General features: G+C 41.6%; 6 protein-coding genes across 13 annotated transcripts in view; 1 reads left to right on the top strand and 5 right to left on the bottom strand.

Moving 5' to 3' along the window:
- Nucleotides 1-2,656, bottom strand: part of chd3 (chromodomain helicase DNA binding protein 3) — a 32,527-nt gene extending 29,871 nt beyond the window's left edge. For 4 of the 6 annotated variants that reach the window (XM_029117682.2, XM_029117683.2, XM_029117684.2 and 1 more), the window contains exons 1-2: nt 2,266-2,656; nt 163-290 (exon numbers count right to left, since the gene is read on the bottom strand). In XM_029117682.2, coding sequence (XP_028973515.2) covers nt 163-290; nt 2,266-2,431 — 294 coding nt within the window. In that variant the 5' untranslated portion in view covers nt 2,432-2,656. The remainder of the gene's footprint in view (nt 1-162; nt 291-2,265) is intronic. The other 2 variants (XM_029117686.2, XM_029117687.2) reach the window with 1 other exon arrangement.
- Nucleotides 2,657-3,719: 1,063 nt separating this feature from the next.
- LOC105031483 (cytochrome b5 domain-containing protein 1) lies at nt 3,720-6,602 on the bottom strand. The gene is made up of 4 exons (XM_010905947.4): nt 6,170-6,602; nt 6,018-6,094; nt 5,715-5,933; nt 3,720-4,146 (listed from the first exon to the last, which is right to left on the bottom strand). Exons 1-4 carry the CDS (start codon nt 6,288-6,290, stop codon nt 3,916-3,918), a joined length of 648 nt encoding a protein of 215 aa, XP_010904249.1. The 5' UTR covers nt 6,291-6,602; the 3' UTR covers nt 3,720-3,915.
- An 84-nt stretch (nt 6,603-6,686) lies between these two features.
- Nucleotides 6,687-8,831, top strand: naa38 (N-alpha-acetyltransferase 38, NatC auxiliary subunit). 2 transcript variants are annotated; one of them, XM_020043346.2, is made up of 3 exons: nt 6,687-6,773; nt 7,444-7,615; nt 7,887-8,831. In XM_020043346.2, exons 1-3 carry the CDS (start codon nt 6,729-6,731, stop codon nt 8,009-8,011), a joined length of 342 nt encoding a protein of 113 aa, XP_019898905.1. In that variant the 5' UTR covers nt 6,687-6,728; the 3' UTR covers nt 8,012-8,831. The 2 variants fall into 2 exon arrangements, with proteins under 2 accessions (XP_019898905.1, XP_010904251.1); XM_010905949.3 differs by having other exon boundaries at nt 7,438-7,615.
- Nucleotides 8,639-16,039, bottom strand: dnajc3b (DnaJ (Hsp40) homolog, subfamily C, member 3b). Its single transcript, XM_010905948.4, has 12 exons — nt 15,531-16,039; nt 15,017-15,127; nt 14,104-14,228; nt 13,904-13,978; nt 12,863-13,006; nt 12,593-12,774; nt 12,363-12,482; nt 11,913-12,018; nt 11,578-11,698; nt 11,223-11,355; nt 10,865-11,013; nt 8,639-10,498 (listed from the first exon to the last, which is right to left on the bottom strand). The coding sequence occupies exons 1-12, from the start codon at nt 15,613-15,615 to the stop codon at nt 10,356-10,358; spliced, it is 1,494 nt and encodes a 497-aa protein (XP_010904250.1). The 5' UTR covers nt 15,616-16,039; the 3' UTR covers nt 8,639-10,355.
- A 525-nt stretch (nt 16,040-16,564) lies between these two features.
- On the bottom strand, nt 16,565-19,455 carry cldn15a (claudin 15a). Of its 2 annotated transcripts, none has more exons than XM_034290616.1 (5): nt 18,753-19,455; nt 18,149-18,313; nt 17,547-17,628; nt 17,279-17,386; nt 16,565-17,164 (listed from the first exon to the last, which is right to left on the bottom strand). In XM_034290616.1, the coding sequence occupies exons 1-5, from the start codon at nt 18,967-18,969 to the stop codon at nt 17,059-17,061; spliced, it is 678 nt and encodes a 225-aa protein (XP_034146507.1). In that variant the 5' UTR covers nt 18,970-19,455; the 3' UTR covers nt 16,565-17,058. The 2 variants fall into 2 exon arrangements, with proteins under 2 accessions (XP_034146507.1, XP_034146508.1); XM_034290617.1 differs by having other exon boundaries at nt 16,565-17,155; nt 18,753-19,434.
- Nucleotides 19,456-23,822: 4,367 nt separating this feature from the next.
- On the bottom strand, nt 23,823-26,488 carry fis1 (fission, mitochondrial 1). Its single transcript, NM_001310899.1, is given in 5 exon segments — nt 23,823-24,717; nt 24,848-24,953; nt 25,066-25,142; nt 25,325-25,457; nt 26,432-26,488. Coding segments are annotated over 5 exon segments (468 nt in total). The 5' UTR covers nt 26,477-26,488; the 3' UTR covers nt 23,823-24,610.
- Nucleotides 26,489-26,941: the final 453 nt, after the last annotated feature.

Here is a 26,941-nt window from a genome sequence, read left to right as displayed (position 1 = left end):
AGAGATGAATGGTGAGATGGGGAGATGAAAGGGAGAAAGTAGAAGATAATGGGAGAAGTTGAGAGATGCTAAATCAATATGTAATGTCACAGATATCAAGATCAATCCCTTCATCGTGTACAGCGGTAGACAGCAGAGTACCGTCATGTTGGAGATGCTTACAATCTTTTTCCGTTTTTTTGCTTTGGGGAGTTTTCCTTCCTTCTCCTTCTTTTTTGTCTCCTTTTTCTTCTTGGGCCCTCGTTTCTTCCTCCCAAGACTGTCCCTGTCTGATGCTTCACCTTCTTCCTCTACACAGGGTTGAAGTGAAGAAACGGGGGTGAAAAGCAAAAGAAAGGGTTGTGACTAAATCATATTGACTATAATCCTCTTTGAAAGCTTTGAATTGTCTATCTAATCTCTTGTGAACACAATTAAGCACAACAAAGCCTCTAACCGGCCTGCTGGGATGTGTGCATTGACACCAGTTTTGTCTCGGGTGAGATTTAACACAACTTCTGACCTTGACTGAATTGTGACAACTTTCATTTTGTTCCAGACAGTGTGATTACCAGATAAGTGGATTTGAAAGCTGTTAGGTAAGCCTATCAGTAAAATAACAATCAAATCCATCACTGGATTTTATGGACATTATGTGAATGAATGTTTGGCTTTGGAAATATGAAGCTGATACAAAAGAGTGCTTTTGGCTTCTACCATTAAAAATGGTTATATCCATAATGTATTTACTGCAATTAATAACTGGGAAAATAACATCCAATCAAACATATGTATCCTAAAAACCAACCGTTTTTAGGATAACTGACTGAACTCATTCAATGAGTCTTTTCCTCTTTATTCCAAGTTTTTCACTTGGAATAAAAGAGAGCCAGTTGCGTTATGAGCCACAGAGAGATAAGCCTTGGGTTTGTCAGAGGACAAAAGGGGAGGAAAAAAACATCACCGAAAACTATCGCTTGCGGCCGCCATTGCACTTGATACAAATGTGTTCGATTTTAGTGTTTCTTTGTTGGTACAGAGTAGGCTACAACATGCAGCGCGAGCCCAGAATCCGCATATATCTGCTGCAGAGTGCAGCCAGAGGCGGCAGCAGCACGCACGCGGAGCTCGGTGATTTTGAGGCCGCAAGCAAGTCATTTTATCCGATGAACTGAAACGACCCCCTACACCACGACCCCCTACAGATACCGCCGTAAAATTTCCACACCTGGGGTCCCAAACACAACAGCAACAACCCCATGCGGAGGTCGCGTGGCCGCTGCGGGAGGCGCACTAATTGATTTGCGCGCTTGTCTGTCGGTCTCTAGACATGCGTCATGGTAGGCTACTCGTTCAGTTGTGCTAAAAGGGCCCTCAATTATTATATGTTTTGTCAAATTTTACTATTGTACACAGGCCAATGCATTTAATTGTATTAATTAAAAGCAACAGTACAACAATTAGAACATCTTATTTGGTGAGCAGGTACCGGGTAGGCCAATCCCTTGAAAAAGAAACTTATTTGGAGTTGGCTAAAATAAGCCATGTTTACTACTGTTTTACACATTTTATTGTTCTAGGCAAGTTCGTTTTTTTATATAGCTTTATTGTTTTTCTAATGTGTTTATTATAGACCTACGTAAACATTAAGTATGTCTATGTCTGCTATGACGAAAGAGAAAGAAACCAAAAGCCCTGTGGGCTACACATAACGGTTCTATTAAAAAACTTGTGTAGAGTGTCAGTGTCCTATCATGAACCGTCTGTGGAGACAGTCAGGGGGTAGGGTCAAGTTTATTTACACGCTGTCATACCAGCCCTCACTCCATCATCCGGTTTTAACGCTCACGCCTCGGCAACACCTAAAGATCACTATCAGAAAGCTTATTGCTCGGGAGTCCATGTTTTCTGCCAGGGATGTCGTGAGCTTTACCCTTCATGGCGACCTATCAACGTTAAGATTTATGAAAATGGCATCACTCTAAGGAATATATGAAACGTTGGAGGAGGATAAACTTTGTGAATTGTATTGGTGATAAAAACAAAAAGCGCGGTCTCAAGTTGGTTTAGAAGTTGGAATCTTCAACTCTTTGAACTACAACCCTACGCTATCCTTTGGAGCAACGGGCGCACAACTAATTCTATTGCAGCAACAGATTACTATTAAGATGAGCTGCACAAGCCGGTGTCCTGGAGTACTTTTACATTTTTTTGGCGTATGTGTTTCTATTTTGTGTGCGCGCTCCCGAGTCTTTCGCAAGTGTCTGTCTCTTTTGCCTACTATACCTGGCGCGGCTAGTGTTGCAGTTTCTTGAGGCGCCGCCGGCGAGTTTATGTCGCTTGCGTTCTCGTCTAGATCTCCGTCGTCCTCTTCTTCTTCATCAAAATCTCCTCCCTCGGAATTAACCAACATGCCCTCGTCTTCCTCACAGGACCGGAGAGGAGCGGACATTATATTCCTGTCATCGGTTCCGTCCTCGAAATCAGAAATCCTCCGGAATTATGATATTTATTTAATATTCAAATCGACACAAGAAAAAAGTGGGGGGCGTTTTGGAATATTTTACACTACAAGGCAAGGAAACAAAGATGGCCGCCCTTATATTTATTTTTTAACAACCCCCCCAATAAGAAAAATCCCCTTACATAAAAAATGGCTGACTATATTATTTCAGAACGCCCCCCCCCTCCTTTCTCCTTCTCCTATCTGCCTCTCTCTCCCTCTCTCCGTGCACCCCTCCCTCCTTCAGAAAAAAAACTCACATTGTTACATGAAAGGGGTTTTTATCTGCTTGTAGGTTACATTGTAACTTATTTGTTTCCCTTCTAAGATCAGACACAAGGCAGACGTGCATATAACAGTCTTCATCACCCACAACAACTCTGCGTTCAGCACTGCAAAACGCGACACTAATCTATCAAACATGGCCACCTTAAATATTCTTAAAGGCCCCCACCATGGTATAAAATTATTTTGGAGCAAGAGGGCTGTGTATGTGTGCGTGCGTGAAAGAGAGAGAGAGAGAGAGAGAGAGAGCGAGCAAGGGAAGGAGCTTGAGAGTGGGGGGGTTGGGAAAATCTGCCGCAGCCATACCCAGACAGATTGGATTGCTTAAAAATTAACCACTTGTGGTGAGGATGAAAACAATGCATCATTCAAACTGCTCTTCTTTTCAACTGAGGATCACTTTACAGTATGCATTCAAATTATTTAGATCTGTTTCAACATGCTGCACTCACTGCAGTAAAAGACAACATATTTTTAACTCATCTAGCACAGTTAGACTGTTAGTCTCTATTATCTGGATGGCAGTAAGGCCATGAAAACCTCTAGCGCTTAGACCCTGCCTGGGCTCTTCATGCAGCTCAGTTCTGACAAAGCGTTCTAGGATTAGATTTACATATGCACATTCTACAGTAAAAGGAGTGAGAATAATATTGTGAATCATGGATCTAGGATCTGCCAACCATGAATTCAATTGTTTTTTAAAAGTCTCTAGAACCAGACTGACTAGAACTGATATTGCTATTTTAGTAGATCTAGTTTCCTGACCTGCACATTCTGTACACCTAGTACAGGAAATTAAAACTCAGCTGAGCCACAAAGGAGCTGTTGAGAGGAAGTACCCTACTGTTGCAAATCACATCAACAATTACCATGGTTACCACGCAGTGTTATTGACAGTGTTGGCAGACTATTGTTCATTTCTGAATGTATGTAGGCCTATTGGGTAGACACAATATGCTTTGAAGGAACCACAAAAGGAAGATGCTTGAATGGAATGATTGGAATTGATTGTAACGATAGGATAGTCCATTTCTGACAGAAACTTGCTGTAATCCATGTTTTTATAAGAATATTAAAACAAATAACACAGATTTATTTTGTCTGCACATCTGTCTCGCCGTCATTTTGTGACACAAGACAACATGGCATCAAAGTTCAGTGAGGTCATCATTGAAGTACAGGCATATGGACTCGGAGAAGAGGTCACGGTCCATTCCCCCTCTGTAAAAGTCCCCGCCCTCGTCCGGGATGCCGTTCTCCTCCAGGGTTTTACTCATGTCCAACTTGACAGAGTTATATTTCCAGGTGTAGCTGGTGGCGTGGGAGTTGTAGCGGAGGTAGCGCTGGAGAATCTCATTCAATGTCTCCTCGGAGCATACCTGGTTAAAAAAAAATAATAATACGTTAATTGGTTTCTGTCTTAAAATGATTCTGCGATCTATGGGCACATATTGCTACAGGCTGGGAAAGGGTCACTGTGTAGAATCCTGCCTCTAAACAATAACACGACCTGTTTCCTTATTAGCTGGTCCAGGGTGGTTTAGAGTGGGAAGGGCAGCAACGCAAGTGTCTAAGTATAAGGAGATTACAAGTCAATGCAAACTGATCGAAAACTTTTAAATGGGGAATATGTCAGTCACTCTGACTAATTGTATAGAAAAGGATTATTTGAAACTATAACTTAGGACATCAATTGCAGATATCTAATGGTTATTTTGGCTTGTTTCTATACTAGTAGTACAGTAAAAATCATACAGATTTCCCCTTTAAACCCATGCTATTTGGCTTCCAAGGATGCCCCCCCCCTCCCCCGCCCCCAAGAAAGAATACCATTTGTCTATGCCAGGACCAATGTGCACATTTGGCAAGAACCTCAAGTGAACGTGATGGGGGACTGAGAAGGCAGTGAACGAGAGAAAGGAGAAGAGACTTGTCTGCGGGAGAGGAGTGTGAGTGTCTGTTTTAAAGAGAGCGGGAGCATATGTTGGACAGTGTGAGTGGAGAGTGGATCACCCACATTAAGCCTCTGGCCCAGGAGAAGGCTACAAGTGCCAGCTGAGGCGGGTTGGCGGGAAAGCCAGCTCTCCCACCGCGCTGGAGAGGAGAGGCTTGCTCCGCTGGGGATGAGAGTGTGTGTGTGTGTGTCTGGGCTGTGGGAAGAATGAGTGAACCCAGCCAGCACTCATTCCCCCAGGGTTTTGACAGTGACACAGTGCACTACTGAGCTACTCAGTCCACGTGGCTGTGTCCCCTTGGAGATCTGCGACATACAGGCCAGGGCTACCTAAGGTCTAGTGCGCTAATCCATACTGTTGCAGCCAGTGACAGGACGAGGGTGGAAGACACAGCACCTGGGCTCCAGTCGGCAATATTCCGCTGTGTGGGTGAAACCGGGCCGGCTGAAAGGAGACACCTCTCTAACAGACTGCTACTGTGATATGCTGATACTGATAAGGCTTTGTTGATAAGGGGAGGGGAGGCTTGCTGTTCATTCATGGCTATGAGGGTTATGCATGTACACACATTGGGCATGCATGAAGGTGATGCTGTGTCAGTGTTTGTGTAGACTGTCTGAAGGTTGCATGGATATAAATAGCATATCTCGGATGCATGTGCAACACTTGGTTTGACTACATGACTACACAGCCAATGCATTGTTCAAATTTTTCGTAAGATAGGTAGGTGGGACCTCCACATATCCAACATATAGGAAGGACGTGTTAATGAAACTCAGAGCTTGAGGGAAGGACATTTCTTTGTAAAAATAACATGCATTCGTTGCTTCACAAACGTTAACAATGTATGGGGGCGGGGTTCAGGGTGGGATGGACAAGAGGCCAGACGTGGCAAAACGAAAAGCTCATGTAGGGATGGAGCACTGCCAATGATTCAGTGCGCAGCCAAGTACAATGCAGGATTTTCTTTGCTGAGACTAAGGATGACTTACCTCCAGACCCTGCTCCTGGGACGTGAGGGTGTTGATGATACGGACCCACCTTGTCTTAACAGAAAGTACCCCCACCTCATATTGCATATCCTTCCACCAGGGTCGCCCAAAGTCATTGGACCAGTCAGTACGAGGGCAGGGTGGGGGCACATGAACAAAGCGCCCCCTAGGAGTGTAGTACTTCAGACACCCAGACTGTGGGTCGATGTGAGTCAGAATCTAAGAACACAATTGCTTTAAAAAACACAAGGAAAAGATATACTACACATTCTTGACAACTTTTCTTTGTTTTTTTTCACTCACATCTTTTGTCTTTGGGTCAAACCAGTGACTGATGTCCTTCCCTGCACACTCAATAATAGGCTTCAGAAGTACATCCCCTGAAACAGTAAGTAATGTAATTCAACTGCTGTAGTCTAATAGCCTATTTGAAATACATGCATTCGAAAACTTACCTTGAAACTCTTTCATCAATGGTGTCAGATCGTACACTTTGCCCAGGTATGAAACCCACAAGTCATCTGGTTTGTTGTGAAGGGACACCTCTTTTGGAGTGAAATACTTTGGTCGCAGCATTTGTAGTCATTCGAGTTTACACAATTTAGTCACAGAGGAGAATGCATCATTTAACAACTGAACATACATTTATTTGCAATTTCATTCGTAAGCTACATGTTTCAGCAAACACACAAACAAAAGGCTTGAGCTCCGTTACTGTGGTAACCACGGACGCTTACGCGATACCCAAATCTTTGCCGGATCTCACGAGCAGTATCACAGTCCAAACATATCAAAATACACACACTGGACCGATGTAATGAACAAACCGAAAATATAATAGGTGGAACGTTTCAGTTAAGTTTGAACAATGAAATTGTTCTGTCAAATGGTTAAAACAATTTTTTTTACCTACCTTACATACTACAATAACAACAATGCATCGTATTTACTAATGCATTTCCGGGTGTACGTCTGAGAAATTATTCCGCAAGAAGAATTACAAGAAAGGGTGGAATGGCAACAATGATTGAAGAAAATGGTCCATCAAGTCATATAGGGGTGATAAAAATTTATTATGATCGAATTTACACACGTTTAGTGCATACAATTAATTCAGTTAAACTGAAAGCAGATCGTGTCTAGCCGATTCATCCTCAAACAAGATGGATCAACTGGTTACCGTAGCTAGCTAAGCCTCAGTAGGCTACAAAACGACATGTTAGCTGAAATGAACGCGGCTCAGTAGTAACGTTAGCCGGCTGGCTAGTCATCTCACTCCGTACAGTATTATTACGGCAAATATAAAGAATGACATGTTTTTGCCATTCAGTCGAGTAGTCTTAGATGCTTAATAGCGGTAAGGAACAATAAAAATGAAGACCAGATCGTATGTGTTGCACTACACAACTCGATTCCTTGCAGCAACTGCCTCTGCAACGCATTGTTTTAAGGCAACAGCGTTAAATTGTAAATCTTGTATATCAAATAGCTTCTGGTCAATGCTCATGCGTCGATACGGTAACCATATGTTTGTGCCCCAAACGCATGTGCGTAAACCAGTGCTGTGTTGTCAGAGAAAACGCATCTCATTGTCAGCCCTGCCGATTGGGGGTTTGCCAAACATACAGTAAAAGTAAAAGAAACCACTTTAAAAGACGACATATCACATCATACTTCCTCATGTGGGAATAGGACTATCATCTAATTTCTACACTATCCCTAGATGCAGGGCGAACTGTCATTGTCTTCTTCCAGAGGGCGTCAGAAGCTGGAGAGTTTGCTGAACAAGAACATGAGAATCAGAATGACAGATGGACGGACCCTGGTGGGACTATTCTTGTGCACAGATAGAGACTGCAACGTCATCTTGGGGTCTGCTCAGGAGTTCCTCAAATCCTCAGGTAACCGAAGGAAAATATTAGGCTACATGCTCTATCCAAGGTCACTGCTTTGTAACTCTTTCCCTGCAAAACCATGAATGCAGGGTTATGTATCAACCCATTCAGTTTCTACAAGTAATTGTTTTGAACATATGCAATTTAGCTCTCCAGGACTGGGATGGGAAAACAAGCTTTCTAAATGACGCATATTTGACTATGATTTAACTTTGTGATAACGTAGCATGCAATAATTCACTTTATACGTTGATGTTTTTTTTGTCTTCTGCATTAGACTCCTTCTCACAAGGTGAGCCCCGAGTGCTGGGGTTAGCCATGATTCCCGGTCACCACGTGGTCTCCATCGAGGTCGAGTCAGACAGCCTGGTCGACACGCAGCGGTTCGGCTCAAGCCACTGAAGAACGAGTTGAACTCACCCAGAAACGGAGGAAACTAGCATTCAGCCTGGTCTATGGCTCAGCAGCCTAGAAAAGACTACATAACATGAAAATGAAATAGGAGAATTCCATATGCAGCTCATCACTGTCACCAGTGTTATGGCTTCTCCAGAGCCAAGACAGCATCCCCAGAGACATTACTATGTGTATAATGTTGCTGTACTAAGTATAACAGATGTTTGCATAAGGACTAAGCCAGGCCAAGTATTTGTGTTTTGTGGAACATGGATACATGTTTTTCAATACATTTCAGAATCGAAACAAGTCTCTGTAGATCTCTAGTCTCTTGACATTGGCCAATATGGGAGGTCATCAGTGTCTCTAAGTGTTGTGCAGCTTGTTTCATGACTCTGTGGTGCATAAGTTAGCCTTCATTACTTGGTAGTGTGTGTTGTTATTGGTGGGGAGTGGCATATCCTGGGTGACACATAGGTGTGTTAAACAAATAATCCAAAACACACATGAACTACTAATCAGACCTAGCTGCAACATATTATTGGACCTTTGCACAACCATATTACACTCTGTACCAAAATGATAGCTGAACAACCTGAGTGGGATTGCGATTAGTGGCATTATTGAAAGAAATTACCAGGGAGATCCATATTTTAATACCTTTTCCATTGATTCTGTTTGACAACATAAAAACAAGCCAGAAAACATCCCTATAAACCACAGGGGTGTTAAACAAACAACCTGTGGTTAGGGGGTCCAATCCAGCCAACAGGTGTAACCGCTAGTTAATAATCAGAATAAAAGCCAGACAGTCAGGGATCATCAACAAATCTAAACACAATGGACAGAAGACTATTTTTTGCAAATCTTGATTGTAAGAAAATTTTTGTGCCCCACTCCCTGTAGTTCGTGGGGAAAATAAGTTTGACACCTTTTATATAAAGGAACACTAGAAAAGAACTCATCCTAGGCCAGTTAACACAATGGTTTTGTCACATAAAAAAAAAAAGTTGTTGAGCAGTTACATTCAAAGCTTTCAATTACAGCTAAACTGTGTCTTCAGAAGTCAAATTCAGCTTATGGTAAGAGTTCATTTATGAGTATGATATTGACCAGCAATGTTCTGTGGTCAAATTTTATAATCCATTGTTTGTTTGAGCTTTCGCCTCTGGGATTGGCAGATGCTGTCAATTAAAATTACTCCGGCCATCCTATGTTCCTCCAAGTTGCTTCCAGCCTGGGAACACTATAAGCAACACATTAGGAGTAGTGGACTAGCGTGTTTTTTTAAATGGAAAAAAAGACAGACTAACAGTACACATTTTCAAAGACATGCCTTGCAATCAATGAAAAGGGGAGAATGCAACAATTCAGGGGCTTTCCGATTATAGGCAGAATTCACTCCAGCTTTGATTGGGTACACAACCAGGAAGTCGTTGGTCAGCCACCAAATCTTCCAGTACACCTATTGTGTTAATTAAAGCTGGAATTCAATGCAAAAATGGGCATGGTTAAATTGTTTTCTTAAAGGCAGTGTTTGAAGAGATAACCATTCACAGTAAAGCCTACTGCTCAATATGTAAATTGTCCCAAAATTCCACAATGACTATAACCCATTTTCAGATTGAGTCCATGCTTAACTCAATAATATATTCAGCGGGGAACAACCTCCAGAGCTTTGCAAATAGAATATGACAAATAGAAATAACTTTTATTATAAAACACCCTAAAAGCTCTGAGTGTTGTTTTATTCTGAATATAATCGGAGTAGCATGGGTGCTAGTTTGAATATTCTTTTGTCAGACTTGAACTTTTATGAGTATTATTGAATAAAAGCAGAAACGTTCCAGCACCATGGCTGTTCAAGTATAGCGGGAAAAAAAAGAGCTCTTATGCTACCAAAAGAGCAACTTCTGGGCAGAATTGGTGAAAAATGGCACGAACACAGTAAAAGCAGAAAACGTCCCCAGATAAAAACAACATGGGCACTGGAAGGATGCAGTGACAGCATCTACAGCCTGGGAGTAAGTGGAAGGACAGCACACCAACGCAGCGCTATTCTCACGTCTGTTTCCTCAAGTGCTCCCGAGTCAACAGCCGATAACACTGTCACTCAGTTTTGTTGTGGCAGACGTCTTGCATTAGATACTCCACCCCTCGCGGTACAGCAGTAGTCAATACTCACTACATAACCCACAATGCCCCATAACCACAACCAAATCACCAAAATCCAACCCTTGGGTACATCCATCAGTCACTCTGTGGGTTTTCATCAGCCGAACATCCTTTAATGGTAAGTCCTCCCCGGTTCCGTCACTCGGCCCGCCCCGTGTTTCTCTTCGCGTCCTCATTAGTGGTGGAACTTGAAGTGGTAGTTGCCGCCAGACTCGAAGGGGTTGAAGTGGAAGGGCCACCCCTGGCCCCCCTGGCCTCCTCCCTGCTGACTCTCCGGATCCAGGGGGTCCTCGCCGGAGTCAAACTTCTGACGCATTTCTAATGGTGTTGGGGGTAGAAGGACAGGACGAATAAATGGGTGTCCAGCCATGTCAGCAACACAAATGCAGATTCCAAAAAAAAAAAAACGTCAGAGTGACGATGAGGAGATTTAAGAAGTGTATGTATATTTTGGTCGTTATTATTTTTTTAATTACTGGACAGGAGGAATCAGAGGCTTGAATAGAGGGAGACAGATAGGACACCGTCACATTCAGGACATGTGTGGCACATGGGATGACATCATACTGTAGTTTACAGCTTCCCAGATACTATTCAACCAGACATTTCTCCGAACGGTATAGGTTAGTTGCTAGGCTCTTATCTACAAGCAAGATAAATGTTATCAGATGCAACACACAGTACCTGGGTCAGTGAGCACCTCTTTAGCAGAGGCAATGTCAATGAACTTCTTCTCTGCCTCCTTCTTATCCGACTCCTCTCTGAAGTTGTCGGGATGCCACTGTTGAGCAAGCTTCCTATACGCCTTGATGATTTCCTGTTTGTTGGCACTCCTTAAGAAAGGTAACATGTTGGAAAGGTGAAAGACTGAAAACATAGCAGCAAACGAGTCCCTATTTCCTGGAGTGGAACACAGGTGAAAATATTACTATTGAAATGAACACATTTTAATAAAATGAACTTGCCCTCCTCAAGCCACATATAAGTTACACATACAGTAGATTATGTGAAAAGTAATTGACCATTCCCTTCTCCGCCATACCTATTTACACCAAGAATCTTATAGTAGTCTCGCTTGCGGGAGAGTTTGAGCAGTTTCTGGGCTCTCTCCAGACCTTCTCTGATTTCATTATTATCCATGTCAAACTCCCTCGCCTCCTGATAGTCCTCGACCGCTAGAGAGAGAGAGAGACAGAGAGTGAGAGAGAGGGAAACGAATAATACAATGAAAGCTGGCCCAATGACCACAGTGAGATTTGCCTTGTGACTACAAAACAAAGGGCTTGTATCCATGGCAGACTGGAAAGCCAAGGTTTGAGTGCAGGGGGAGATGAAAGAAAAGGGGGTACAAAGTGTCAACACTCCCTCTGCTACTGTAATACTGTGATGAAACGTACCTTTCTCATAGTCCTGGTTGAGGATGAAGGCCTCCGCTCTGTCTCTGAGGATGTTAATATTACGTGGGTCTCTCTGGTGGGCTTCTGAACAGGTGTCTATTGCCTCAGTGGCCATCTTTTTCTGGCAAAGAAAGAAAGTAATGTTCATAAAGAAATAAGGGGAGTTCCCAGTCAATTAGTAATAAACCATTGAATTAACTAAATCAATTCTAAGCAACAATTTGACAAGTATTGTTAAGCAGTCCAATGCACTACCATTTATTAGACTTGTAGAGGAAAAGGTCACCCTGACATTAATAGATGTCTAATAAATTAATCTACAAGATAAGACACACCTTGACCAGGCAGAAGCAGATCCTCTCCTTGGCCTTGTTGTTATAGTACATTACATTAGGCTCTGTCCTCATCACTGACTCATACTGATCTATGGCCTCCTGATACCTGGGAACATCAAGTGGGACGTCATACGACTTTAGGACAACATCTGAAACTATAGTAAAAATCAAGTATGCGAGTCGAATTTTAGAGACACTGACGCATATAGATGGTTTAGTGATTTAAAATAAACAAAAAAAATATCAAAGACTTGTGAAAGAACTTAAACAATAAAACTGGGATTGACAGGGACTGAGATATGAAACCCATGTAGGATCTGATACAAAAGGCCATAGGGACGGACGAACATATGATCGGACGTGGGCAATGAGACCGCAGAACACATATGAATCCAGTAAGACAAACCCAGACAGGGGCTAGACTGACACACTGGATGCAGTGGTACAGACCTCTCCTCCTGGATGAGCTCCTCAGCGGAGTCCAGCTGCTTGCTGAGCTTCTTCACCTGCTTGTAGTGGGAAAAACACTCTCTGTCATCCTGGTCCAGCTTCAGACACTCACGGACGTGGCTGGAGACGGAGAGGAGGAAAGAGTTAAACGTGTAACACTGGGAGCTGGCTCTAAAATTATACCGCAAGCAGAGACTGCCAACGAAGATGTGGATTTCCAGGAAGCTTACTTTAGTGACTCGTGATGCTCCCCTAGGCTGTAGTGCAAAGTGCTGAGTTTGAGGAAGGCAGCGCGGTTGTCGTTCCTGAGACGGGTGGTCGGAGTCAGGTCCTGGATGGCCTTCCGAGGGTCTCCGAGGCGGATGTAGCATTCCGCCCGGAGTTCCCTGAAATCCGGGTCCCAAGGGGACAACTAGAGATAGGCAGGAGGTGATCAGCGAGGTCATCTTTGTGCATTTCCAACACCTCCCTTAAACCAAGCCAACGACCAATCTCCTCACCTCCACAACGCGGTCCAGCACAGTGATGGTTGTGCCGTAGTCTCCTCTGTGGTGGGCCGCGTGGGCCTCCTCCTGCAGCTCCTCCAGCTCGTTGGCCTTCATCAGCTGCTCCTGTGCCTCCTTTTGGTCCGGGGAGCGCTGCAGCTTGGGTGATGGAGAGAATCGAAAGGTGACTTTTTGGCCTAACTAATTGTATCCTGACAAATGTTTACACTGGTGGTTAACGCACAACTGATGAAAGCTCTCTAATCCAACCCTTCAGATTTTTCTGTAGCAAAGGGAAGACAGGAGATAAGGAGAGGACTGGATGATTATCATACGGTATTAGCATGTGAAAGTACAGCAGCGAGATTGATTGACAGCAGATAACATGTGTCTGGACTGTAGACCTATAACAGCAGATAATGTGTGTCTGGACTGTAGACCTACCCCAGCAGATAATGTGTGTCTGGACTGTAGACCTATAACAGCAGATAATGTGTGTCTGGACTGTAGACATACCCCAGCAGATAATGTGTGTCTGGACTGTAGACCTATAACAGCAGATAATGTGTGTCTGGACTGTAGACCTATAACAGCAGATAATGTGTGTCTGGACTGTAGACCTATAACAGCAGATAATGTGTGTCTGGACTGTAGACCTACCCCAGCAGATAATGTGTGTCTGGACTGTAGACCTACCCCAGCAGATAATGTGTGTCTGGACTGTAGACCTATAACAGCAGATAATGTGTGTCTGGACTGTAGACCTACCCCAGCAGATAATGTGTGTCTGGACTGTAGACCTATAACAGCAGATAATGTGTGTCTGGACTGTAGACCTACCCCAGCAGATAATGTGTGTCTGGACTGTAGACCTATAACAGCAGATAATGTGTGTCTGGACTGTAGACCTACCCCAGCAGATAATGTGTGTCTGGACTGTAGACCTATAACAGCAGATAATGTGTGTCTGGACTGTAGACCTACCCCAGCAGATAATGTGTGTCTGGACTGTAGACCTATAACAGCAGATAATGTGTGTCTGGACTGTAGACCTACCACAGCCTCAAAGTCTTCCCGGGCCTCCTGGGTGTTGCCCTGCTTCAGGAGGATATTCCCTCTCTGCAGTCTGGCCTGGGAACATGGAGGGAACAGATTTTAGAGACAAATGTTCAGAACAATATCACCACATTGTTGTTCATACCGGATTCATCCTGACAACAGAGAGGCTATTGATGATGATCGCGGAGTCCACTCACAGCAAGGAAGTCTGGTTTGAGTTCGATGGCTCGGGTCAGGTCCGGCAGGGCTGACTTGGACTTGCCCATGGCTAGGAAGACAGCTGCCCGCTTATAGTAAGTCAGGTAGTTCTTAGAGTCACCCTCTGTGTGAAAACAAAGGATACACTGCAAAGTTGGCATACATCGACCCATCCCTTGAAGGGCTTATTCAATCTGGTAGCAGCTTTATTTTTAAGAGCCTTTACAAGCTCCAATCGATGCCCGCGGCCAGTTTCTCTGTCCCTCCCTCAGCCTTAGCTATCATTAGCAGTACAGTAGCCAAATATGCGAAGAACACACAAATTCAAGGCAGCAACCTGGGAGTAATTAGGGTTAACGGTCTTGCATAGGGGCACAGTACCTCGCCGGGGATTAGAAAGGGACCTTTCGTTAACGGGCCCAGTGCTCTTGACCACTAGGCTGCCCTGTTGCCCTCAACTGTTGAACTGACCAGGAGTTTGACTCTAACAAACCGTCTCTCATTGTTCGAGACAGATGGGGCCATGCCCAGGATGCTCCGCGTCACAAGGACTCACCGGTGTTGTTAAATCAAATAAGGTTTGAAAGAGACAAGATCGTGGGATTCACATTTAGATTATAATATGGGGAACAAAAACTGTATTTTAAAACCAGAGCATTTCCTAAACGAAAATTAAAACTGCAACTGGACATAATTTTTAAGGATCACTACATTTTGAACTATGCATCACTAATTCCAGGTTAATTAGAACATTCTCCTGCTACGCTTCAAAGTAAAGAACTCTAACGGAGGCTATGTCCCTTACAGTAGAGATTTGCTAATGGCAGCTAAGACGGAGAGACTGAAGAACAAACTGGCTCCAGGCAGGGATGCACAGAGCGATGACGATGTGTGTCAGGTGGGTAACCTTACCCACTGCCGAGTGGTAGTGGGACAGGGCCTCGGCCAGTTGACCAGCAGCCAACAGTTTACGGCCCATTTCCAAGTGCTGCTCAATCTCCACTTGGGTTGCCCCCAAGACACCTGAAACACAACACCAGAGTGACCCCCTCAGAAGCCAACTCCTTATGTGGCTTCACATGACCACCTACGAAGAGACTGGACACAATGTTCTTGCAAGACTTGCCATTTATACTGTTGATATGCTGTACACCATACCTCTTTCAATAATGTAATAATGGTATTTGCTTGTCAGTGGGGTAAAGGGTAAGAAGACATGTTGATACCCGACAGACAAAGTCTTTGGGTAGTCTACTAGGACTAGTAGCAAAAAGGGTACAAGGCTAGCTACTGGATGATGCTGATCACTAGAATACAGTGCCCAAGCTACCGGCATTTGTAATATTCACATCAAGCCTGTAGGAATTACTATTGGAGCAAAAATGCAGTTTTATCTAACTACCTAACCTGTTCGGTCTTGTCTTACCGTCCAACTGGAGGTCCAAAATGACACAGAGTAGTGACAAGGAAGACAGGACCCCGCTGATACCTTTACGTCGGCCCGACTCCATTCTTGTATACGTCACACTGGAGTTGTATATTTCACGGGTCTGATGAAACTGAATTATAAACTACGGACGAGATCATTTAAGCGGTGATCTTCTTGCTAAAATCTTCATCGTTATTTCTCCAGGTACTTTAAGGCTGCCTAATGTATTTATAGTCCGGTTACGAAATAGGTCCGACTGACACAGTGTAACGCCACTGGTTCCTACAATTACCTCGCAAAGTACATCACATGATGTTTAGACACTAAGAGTGAACAGAAAAACTGCATGAATGTAAAATATTATTTTAAAATAATGATACGTGGCATAACATGAATAACTCAGGCAGCTGGCAACTGAGGTGCTTTCTAAAGTGAAACTTCACCCGGTCACGTCGTTGTCTTCTCCTTCCCAAATTAAAGCTGCCCTACATTTCTGTGCAGCGAGTGGTCATTCCTAGCAGCACACATCCGCGTTACCAACAAACGTGGGGCAGACTCATTGGATAACCTAGTTTAGCTCGTAAACGATACTCCCATGTCCTTGTATGGGACAATTGATATGCTATCATATCAATACCAGTCTCTCAGTAAATATACACAATGATTAGATATACACAAAATTGTAATGTGAGTATATAAACAAAATGTTTATTGAGTGAAAAATTCCCAATGCCTAAAGACCGCCACACCCATCATTAAATGGATATGTATAAGTATATATTTTGCGTGTTAAACCTAATTTTCCATTTTTTTATGTCAAAATTGTAGGGGTAGTGAATGCATTCACCAGAAACAAATGCAATTTGCTCCAAAACGTCCCCAGACGAAACTCTACACCAATAAAGACTGTTCAAAAAGTTCAGAAGAAAACGCTACACACACTTAAAATTATACACATTCGTGCTCATGATAGTGGAACTGCAGGGTGTTTAGATATTGACATGTAAAACTCAAGTAAGTGGAAAATGAGATTTAACATGAAAAAATTTATCAATCTAACATAAAATATTGTAAACTGTACAAACATTACAAAACCAACCCCTATCATTATAAAACTGTACAAACAATACAAAACATCCTGATAACAAAAATACATATGAATACTTCCCAATCACCAAAGTCTGTATCTGCTGGTTTTGACCTTGCAGTTGATCTAGAAGTTTGTACATCAACAGATCATAGGACTGAGCTTCTCAAAAACACCCAACTGTCCAAATGAAATTCCAACATCAGACTATCATTATGAAAAATACAATTTATGAAATGTACAGGTAATGCATTTGTCAATCATAAAGCATCCCATCTATTCTGCATTTACTTACATACAACACATGAAAAAAATACGTATTGGCACTTTAGACCTCAATCAGTTGTTTCTACATATCTTCACCAGCTGTAGTTCATAGGCCGTGTGCCATAGTGAATAATGATGATCTATGGGGTTCAAAGGTGTCTCCTCTTCCTCTCAAACATAGGCGTTCCGGCCATATGAATTGGCACCCTGACTCCTCGATGGTGCAACTCCGGAGTACGCTGTGCCCTTGGACTGGTAAGGGTAAGGGCTGAGGAGACAGTAGCGGAAAGGAAGACTAGGTAAGCATACCCCCAAACGCACGTATGTATATACACACACACACACACACACACACACACACATATACACACACAGTATCCATTAAACATACTATTTCTCTGATGTGCCCAGTTTGCAGGAACATGTCAGACAACACCCTCCAAGGATGGCGAGAACAGCCGAGCACCAGCCAATGTAAAGGCCTTCTCCGATCTCATACCTAAAACACACAGAGGGACATACGTTTTATTCAGTTAATTTGTGTTTATAACCTGGCTTTGGGAGTGAGACTGCATTTGTGTCTGGGATACAGCAGAGGGCAGTAGCATTCAAGTCGTTTCTCTAATTGGAATAGATACTGAGATTTTCCTTTCACTTACTTAGTCCCAGGATATAATGGATCAAAGAAGACCTGGGTGATGTTGAAAGCGTACCAAGACACTGAGATCATTGTGCAGAGGCCTTTTAGAGAAAGAGAGTAAGAGATTATTATTCATTATTATGTATAATATCTATTATTATTTATTACAAATGCTTTCCATGCCAATAAATACTTTACACTGAAAATGTCATTCGAATTGAGACAGAGCAAGAGGAAAGTAGAGAGTGGGGGCGGGGGGGGTGGATAGTGCTGGGAAAAGAGCAAGATAGAATGTGTATGCACAAAGTACATGACAGGTTTTTTTTAATTGGAGGTCAACAAAACATTCTTAGTTTTTTAAATAATAAAATGTTATACTATTTTTCTTGTAATTGTTCTTGTTATTATTATTATTTTAATATTACTATTTTCATTCACTGCACGGCTTTCAAGCTTCGTGCGACTCTAGGAACTTAATTCCCGTATTTTTTAGTTGGTCCGCGTAACGTTACAAAAGTTTAGAAACCTGGGGCATAAATAAAAAGAAGTGGGGTACTTGCATTGACATACGGACACATATTGGAGCAAGCTATGAAATGCACATTGTGAATATCCCTTTACCTTGAAGCAAGAAAAACACGCCACCAACACCAGCTATTCTGCCCTTAAGAACAATGTTATCTCCCGCTGCTTTAGAACACTGCATCCCGATCAGAGTGGCAAACAGCCCGATGGTTCCAAAGACAACCGCTGAGATCATCAACGCCCGAGATGCTTGGATATAACCTGCAACACATAACATAAACAATTAACTGAAATGCTCACTTTAAACGTTACAATCACGTTAACATGTTTTTGTTTATAATAATAAACTTCATGTTAATATACTTGCTGGAAACACTTGTTTCTTTCTCGAAGAAAATGCAATGCAGCATGCATGTCACTTTATATTACAACGCATAGGAATTACTAGAGATAATAATTATACACAAAAGGTTTACAATCCTTCAAGTAACACGAATATTGAGCTAAATATCTATTATCATTTACCAATTATGAAAATAAATACTAATCTAACTAAAATATTTTCAGTATGAGAAAGTTACATGCTTATTCGTTTTATTTCAATTTGAACAAAATAACAAATGTTGAGGTCATAGTATTACTATAATTATTTTAATTATTACATTTTCAATAAAAATCTATTTCTCAAGGATATCCATACCATTGAGGGCAAGGAGAGAGGGAAATTCGCGGCAGTTGTGGACGCCAGTAGAATCCGTAGCACAGGACATCCACAGGTTTTCATAAATTGTGGAGGTAGTGATGACATTCCCATCAACGGAGGAAACCTTCCAGTAGCGGTTTGGTATAGCTATGCCCACCATCACCCATCCGCAGAACCCAAGAAGCAAGGCAACTACCTCCACTATAGGATCCATTCCGTTTTTCAAGTTAGTTGATGAATAAAAAACAGATGTATAGTCTTTGATTTTATTCGATGCAGTTATTTTTGTCTATGAACTTTGTGCTTATAGAATGATAAGCACAGGTATATTTCCCAGGTTGAAATGCTGTTGACTTGACTATTCGCCTTGGTCACGTTTGTGTTAAGTTGCCAATGAGGTTTGTTGAGAGCAACCGATATGCTTAATGATTTATCATTGTGTTCTCTCCTTCCCCTTCATTACACACATGTAGCCTATATCCGCACACACAGCACACACATACCTCCCGCTCTCTCCCCTTCTCCAGGCCTATCTCACGTTTGCATTTTACAGCCTGAAACTAAACAGGTGTTTATCAGGCAATGGAAAGTTACGAAAGTCCAATAGTTGCCCCGTTGGCCTTGATCTAGTGTGTTTATGTCTGAATAATAAATGCTCGTTGAACGGATATCGTTTGTTATGACTTGCACAAATTCAGCTGGGACATTAAGATATACATTTCTCCAACAAAACTACCTGGATATTTTTACAGTTGTGATATTATCCATATGTCCTTGTTCTTTATCTGACGCGTGGCCAACTGCGATTGTTTCTATATGAAATTCGGTCGCTGCCTTATTAGTAGACCTGTGCCAGTTCAATTTAAAACACAGGCAAACGGATATTGATGCTTACAGTCCGGGAACCTGGTAATTCAGAAAGGTGGCTGAGGAGTCCTGGGAAAAAGTTCCCCAGTTATGTTTGTTTTGGTCGTGGATCTCATTACTTCCAAGACCGACTGACAGAAGGTCAACTTGCAAAATAACAATTCCACTAAACCTGCCCTGTCCCAATTACACACGCAACTTAGCCATCCTTCATCCTTACATCCGTTGTAAGTGTAAGCTAAGTTTACGCTAACATTGCCACTTACGTCCGACCGGCCAATGTTAGTCCTATACCTGATACAGTGGCAGGTGGTTGAAGTATTGATGTTAGCAGCGTTGAAAAAAAAACTAACCCATTGGTGTGAACAACACCAATAAAATTGATCCAGAACTACGAACTGTTTCCTGGCCAATGCAGGCAATGGTGATGTGGATATTACTTCATTTTTCCTATGACATTATCAAAGCTATTAGGAAGAGATCAAGGTCTTGTTATCAAATCGATGAGATTTTAGTGTTTGGACAGAATATAAGTGAAAGTGGTGGAATGACTAAACCATTTATTTTGACCTATCGGGTCTGCTTTAAACACGGACACGGCAGGGCACGACACTGAACACACGTGTTTTAATATACTCCTTTATTAGCACCATATAGGTCATTATATTGCTATATGGTTTTCAATTCGAGTGTCATTACTTCTACGTGGTGTCTAACACACACTTTTTTATCCACTCAGCTAACAAATTGCTATAACATAGCCTGGTTACAATCCAGACACCACCAAAACACCAGATATGCACGTTTTGGCTACGGCTAATAAGCTTGTTTTAATTTCGTATAGGCCTTTGAAATAAAGCTTATTTAATGCGTTGAGGTTGGCTACTGCCCAGTCTGGTTCATGTCGTCTAGCTAGCCTGTAGCCTCCTAGCTTTGTTGTCCTCTTTCACCTCAGTTCACTTGCTCTTAAAATGATAAAGATGTATTGTGCTGGTCATAAATGTCTCATTTTATGGATGGCCATATTTACCAAAGCATAGTTTTATGACATACTCTGCAACATCACGGCTATTTAGATGTAGTTGAAGCCAATATTTCTTCATGCAATTATGTCTTTTACCGTGAAAAGCAAGTTTTTATTGTCATTTTTATGTAACACCTGGAGGGCAGTACAACTTCCCATAACTCTTTCTAGGTATTTTTTATAATTTGAATGGGTCTGCAAACCATGTGCACAGGCTAAACCTGTGAGCCAGGGGTGGGATGGGCTTACAAAAATAAATATGAAATTCCCTTAGGCTGCACGAATTGTGATTCTCCCATTATTCAATCATCCTCTACTATTAAGATGAAGGACTATCGAACTAATATAATTTGTATGTATTCTGTCAACTCATCTCTCTCACGGCCAGTGTTCTTTTTCTGCTCCTGAATCATAGTTTCAAAAGCCCCGAATCTGCATAGGTTTTGATGGTTTAGTTATACAGTGCTCTCACACAGGCAAAGTCATCTGGTTTTTCACGCTAATTGGTCTTTTGACCAATCAGACTAATGACTAGGCATTAGATTAGAATTGGGCTGCATGTATAAAGCCAATTTGGCTTGTATAAAACACATCATTTGCCAGAGCTATCCTTTTTAATGGATATTTCTCTATAATGTGCTTATTCTTGTTTCCCCGGCCTCATTACAGCAAGACAAATGAGAATGCTTGTGCCAGACGCTTTGTAACTGTTCGTTTCGGGGCTGGCAAAGAGTTAATGAGTAGCTACCCAACGTCACTGGAGGCTGATGTAGACAATGCTGACATAAGTTTATATACAAACTATCCTGTTGTAAAAAATATATCCCAAAGAGTGAAATGAATCCATTCTGGGGCCACGCTGTCTGTTTGACCCCCCAACTGAAGTAAAAGCAAGGCGGACACGTTAAAATATAAACACATGTTCTAAAATAAAGTGCCCTCTATAAATATTGGGACATTTCATCATTTCTTATTGTAGCTCAGTTCTCTGAGTGTTTGCATTTTAAATCGAACAGTTGTTATGAGGTATAAATAGTGTAAGGCACTTGAACATATAATGTCCAAATGAAGCAGCTATTTTTAGGATTTGAGAGCATAGCCTTCGCATGTAATAACTGCCTGAAGTGTATGACCCACTGACCCCACCATAGATCTCTGGTAGTTCTCTGCCTGGCCTGTATTGCAGCCATCATCAGTACCTGTTTGTTTTGAAGTCTTTTACCTGTGCATATCAGAGTAGGTTCTGCTGTTGCTGTCGGCAGAGACAGTATCTCACAAAAGTGAGTACACCCCTCACATTTGTGCAAATATTTGATTATATCTGTTCATGTGACAACACTGAAGAAATGACACTTTGCTACAATGTAAAGTAGTGAGTGTACAGCTTGTATAACAGTGTAAATTTGCTGTCCCCTCAAAATAACTCAACACACAGCCATTAATGTCTAAACCGCTGGCAACAAAGGTGAGTAAACCCCTAAGTGTCAATATTTTGTGTGGCCACCATTATCTTCCAGCACTGCTTTAACCCTCTTGGGCATGGAGTTCACCAGAGCTTCACAAGTTGCCACTGGAGTCCTCTTCCACTCCTCCATGACGACATCACAGAGCTGGTGGATGTTGGAGGCCTTGCGTTCCTCCACCTTCCGTTTGAGGATGCCCCTCAGATGCTCAATGGGGTTTAGGTCTGGAGACATGTTTGGCCATTCCATCACCTTTACCCTCAGCTTCTTTAGCAAGGCAGTGGTCGTCTTGGAGGTGTGTTTGGGGTTGTTATCATGTTGGAAAACTGCCCTGTGGCCCAGTCTCCTAAGGGAGGGGATCATGCTCTGCTTCAGTTTGTCACAGTACATGTTGGCATTCGTGGTTCCCTCAATGAACTGTAGCTCCGCAGCACTCATTCAGCCCAAGACCATGACACTCCCACCACCATGCTTGACTATAGGCATGACACACTTGTCTTTGTACTCCTCACCTGGTTGCCGCCACACACGCTTGACACCATCTGAACCAAATAATTGTATCTTGGTCTCATCAGACCACAGGACATGGTTCCAGTAATCCATGTCCTTAGTCTGCTTGTCTTCAGCAAACCTGTTTGCGGGCTTTCTTGTGCATCATCTTTAGAAGAGTCTTCCTTCTGGGATGACAGCCATGCAGACCAATTTGATGCAGTGTGCGGCGTATGGTCTGAGCACTGACAGGCTGACCCCCGACCTCTTCAACCTCTGCAGCAATGCTGGCAGCACTCATACGTCTATTTCCCAAAGACAATCTCTGCATATGGTGCTGAGCACGTGCACTCAACGTCTTTGGTCGACCATGGCGAGGCCTGTTCTGAGTGGAGGTCCTGGCCTTCCATGCCATTTGCCATTCTTAAACTCATCAGCGCTTCTCCTGGTTTTTCAGGCATTTTGTGTTTTTTTTTGTTTTTTTACATAGGAAAGTGTTAAAAAACAGGATTTCTTTTTTTGCTGAGCGAAAGTGGCCTGGATTTGAACACACACAGTAGAAGAATGTGCAAGGCAGCTGCTTAGATTGTTGGACCACCACTTATTTTTTATGATAATTTATTTTTGGTAATTCACTATAATTTATGTGGAGACAACAATAGCAAAGGCAAACACTTAGCACAAAATTAAGACTAGACATTGACAAATCTTATTTTCGCACTAATGATGTGACATGCCTAATCAGATCCCCAGGCTGCAAACACACAGCTATAAACTGTAATTTCCAAATGGTTAATCCGATATTGATTTAAAAAAATACCATTGAAGATTAAAGTCGGCACTTTAAACAAAGTGATGGAATGGAGTGCCAAAAAACATGTCACTGTCTAAACACTTCAAGTTCATCGTATGCAAAAAGAGAATGTTTGTTAGATTGACTTGGATCGAAAAGAATGACTTGGATTTAAAAGCACAAACTGGACTTTGGTCAATCAATATAAAATCTCTTTTGACAAAGACATTGATGGATTGAAGAGAATGGCACATGGTTCTGCAATCTTTGTTCACTCACAGTTCATGAAATGGAAAATTAACTGAGGGCGGCACAAAGCATCAACTACACTGATACTCAAACATCCGTGGGTGGTTTACACTATAAATCTAAAAGGATTACGAGGATTATATTACACTTATACAAATCTTTTTTTTTTTTTTTTTTTTATTACAATCAAAACTGGACAGAAGTAATGAAAAACGTTTGGTATTAACAAAATGCACTCATCTGCTAAAACACCTTTATTAGGATCCCTTGATAAAAGGGTGATAATGGAATATATAAATATAGATATGTTCTCACTTTAATCTACAGAATGTTGAATTCTGGGCTGTAAGCGAAGTATTAATGTTTTCTGTGTCCTTAAGGAAGGACACCCCCGTGTGGACATTATGGATATGACAACATCAGCTGCCAACTACACTGCAAAACTGCCACATTGCTACCAGCTTTAACACCATGCCATGATACAACTACACTTCTCTCTAAACCAAAGACACTTTCCTAAACGACAACATCCTTTTCCGTCTAAATATACAAAGCAGGCAACAATAATAAATGACGTAACATTGCACTTTTATAAATTACAAATGCCTAAATGCTTACTTAGAAAAAAGGACGCATGCAAACAAGTCAAGAAATGCCATTCCATTCTGCTACATATCTCATCATCCTTATTCACAATGTATAATATGGAAAAAGTGACACAATGTGTGAGAACATACAGTACATACCAGCAAATTAAATTACTGGGCATAGAAACACCTGTTAAAAACAAATCCCTACACATTATTCCATGAATAGTAGTAATGTGTTTGTGAGAGGTCCTTGGGGGAGCTCATCCTGGAACACGGCAGCCTTTTTCAAATCTCGGTTTAAATTAGTTATGGGGGAGGAGCTTAAGGATTGTGTAAGTCTTTCTTAGAGGGGAGTTAGAAAAGCCAGGGCCTTCCCTACATTAGGACTTTGGACCATGACCCTTGGACACAGCCAATCCAATGAGGCCTGCTAATCCAGCCACGCCCAGTCCAATTCCCCCGACGATTGCCATGCCGACCAATCCATCTGTGAAAAAAAAAAAAAAAGTAAAATTGTCAGAATGTGAAAATTTCCCTTTTAACTTTATAATATTTCATCATAACTATGATCATAACATAGCACTGATGGCTGCTCCTTGTTCGTCGCAGCCACTCACCTTTCTTTAGAGCCTTATCTATGAGCTTCTCCAAATCCAAGGCTTGTTTGTTCCCCGGCTCATTCTTCAGAAGGGTACGGATGTACTTCAGAGCCTTTTCATACTCCTGTGATGATAGAGATATACAGTTTGGCACAGTGTTACAATATCTTCTGTCTTATGAATTCAGAGAGACGGGATTGGTAGTACAATGTAAATATGAAACATAATATAGTCACCTTCAGTCTGTAGTTGGCCACTGCTAAGTAGAACAGGAAGTCTCTTGCATCGTCCTTCGATCCCTTGTTCACCAGCTCTATACAAAAAAGATGAGCAGTCAGTTACATTACAGGCAAAAAAGGCCATTGGATATAGCATTGTACAATGTCAGCATTTTATACAAATGATGTGGCATATTGACTCAAATCTGTAAATATACATTTATAACGACATGGTATTATCAGTCTTTTGTGTACAGAAATGCTTTAGACTACCAACCTTCAAGCAATACAATTCCTTTCTTAATGTCTTCTGAATACTTGCTTCGGATCAAACACCATGCATATTCAAACTTGGTCTCCTTTGATACACCTCCCTTCAACAACTCTTCTTTGTATTTCTTCTCAAATTTCTGATGACCAAAACATTTATTAAATGGTTTAAAGGAGGATATACGTTATACTCAATGTGGAAGCAGGATATATTCCAGCAACCACATTCAAACAAACAGGAATTTCTGTATTTTGGGATGCACTTTTCTATGCTCCCAAAGTAATTGCTGAGTGAATACATTTAAAACAATAACAATGTACGATTACTGACGATATATAAAAATGGACATTCTTGAATATTACAAAGCAAAACTTTCTACATATTACTCGTTTAACACCAGTACTAGTGGCTTCCAATGTGCCAAATTAATTTACAAAACTAGACAGAAAGAGTATCTATATTTCTGTAACACGTTAAAACCACACAAACGATTGTATTCATGTTGAACAAAAAAATAATGACGTCCGATATGTGGCAATTTGCTATAATGTAAACCAAATTTGTCATGTGATTACAAATTTCATTACAGTAGAGTAGCTAGTTAGATATACTGTAGTAAAATTAATGCGGTCTCAATCATGACTCATCACTCGGTCACGCGTGTTTATGTAACAATATAGCTAGCTTGCTAAGGCAAGGGGGCAGTGGCAGACAAGCTAACATTAATGTTTTTCAAACAACATTCAAGACAACATGGAACAAAATCTAGCTATATGCCGTAACATTGGGATTTTCAACTAGACTGGATTTAAATAACCATGAAAAAGGATAGATAGTAGCTAAATAGCACAGTAGTGAAAATAATTTCTGCCAGAACTCAGTTCTAGTGATGATAATGCGTTAGTGAAAGGAATGACAACTAGCAAGTATTGCTGATGCTAGTAAAGAATGATGGCTAACATTAGCTACATTGTCTAATTAAGTTCCCCTTTATTCTTACTGTGCTGCAAACTTTTGATCCAATATTGACAACTACAGCAAGCTAGCTGTGTGTGTGTCCTAGACACCATATTGTCAAAATCCGATACACCTGTGTTATAAAAATAAACTTACCAACAGGTCTTCAGGAGCTACCAAATCACTCACAACAGCCTCCATGTTTCCGGAAGTAAGTGTGTTGTGTTCGGTTGCGTTGAACAACTCAGCACCGGATTCCTGTCGATTCACGCTCCACCCCTCTTGTTCCGGTAGAAGAAACCCAGCTACATTAAAAATGGTACAACGTTGTAAAAATATTAAAAGGAGTTTTCAAAATGTTTCAGAATGAATATATAACATTTCTGGAAACATTTTAAATGTTTAAGGAACGTTTAAAAAACAGAAAGGTATTCAGAAAATTGCTAAACATTTCTGTGACAGGGATTGTTTTTTTACAATGTTCCAAAACTTTTTGGCCCTAAGACCGTTTGAATTATAAACATACATTATATTTTTGCATGAAAGGTTTTCATTAAAGGTTAGGGTTAAGAATGAGGTTGACAATGTGGTTAATATTAGGTTTCAAATCTAAGACAAATTGTAGAAATAGGCCAACTCACCACCACCCATTACTCCATGTGATAA

This window comes from Esox lucius, chromosome 24 (genome assembly GCF_011004845.1).
Source record: "Esox lucius isolate fEsoLuc1 chromosome 24, fEsoLuc1.pri, whole genome shotgun sequence".
NCBI classification, from domain to species: domain Eukaryota; kingdom Metazoa; phylum Chordata; class Actinopteri; order Esociformes; family Esocidae; genus Esox; species Esox lucius.
Note: the sequence above shows the minus strand (reverse complement) of the source record. Positions and strands in the feature narration are given on the sequence as shown.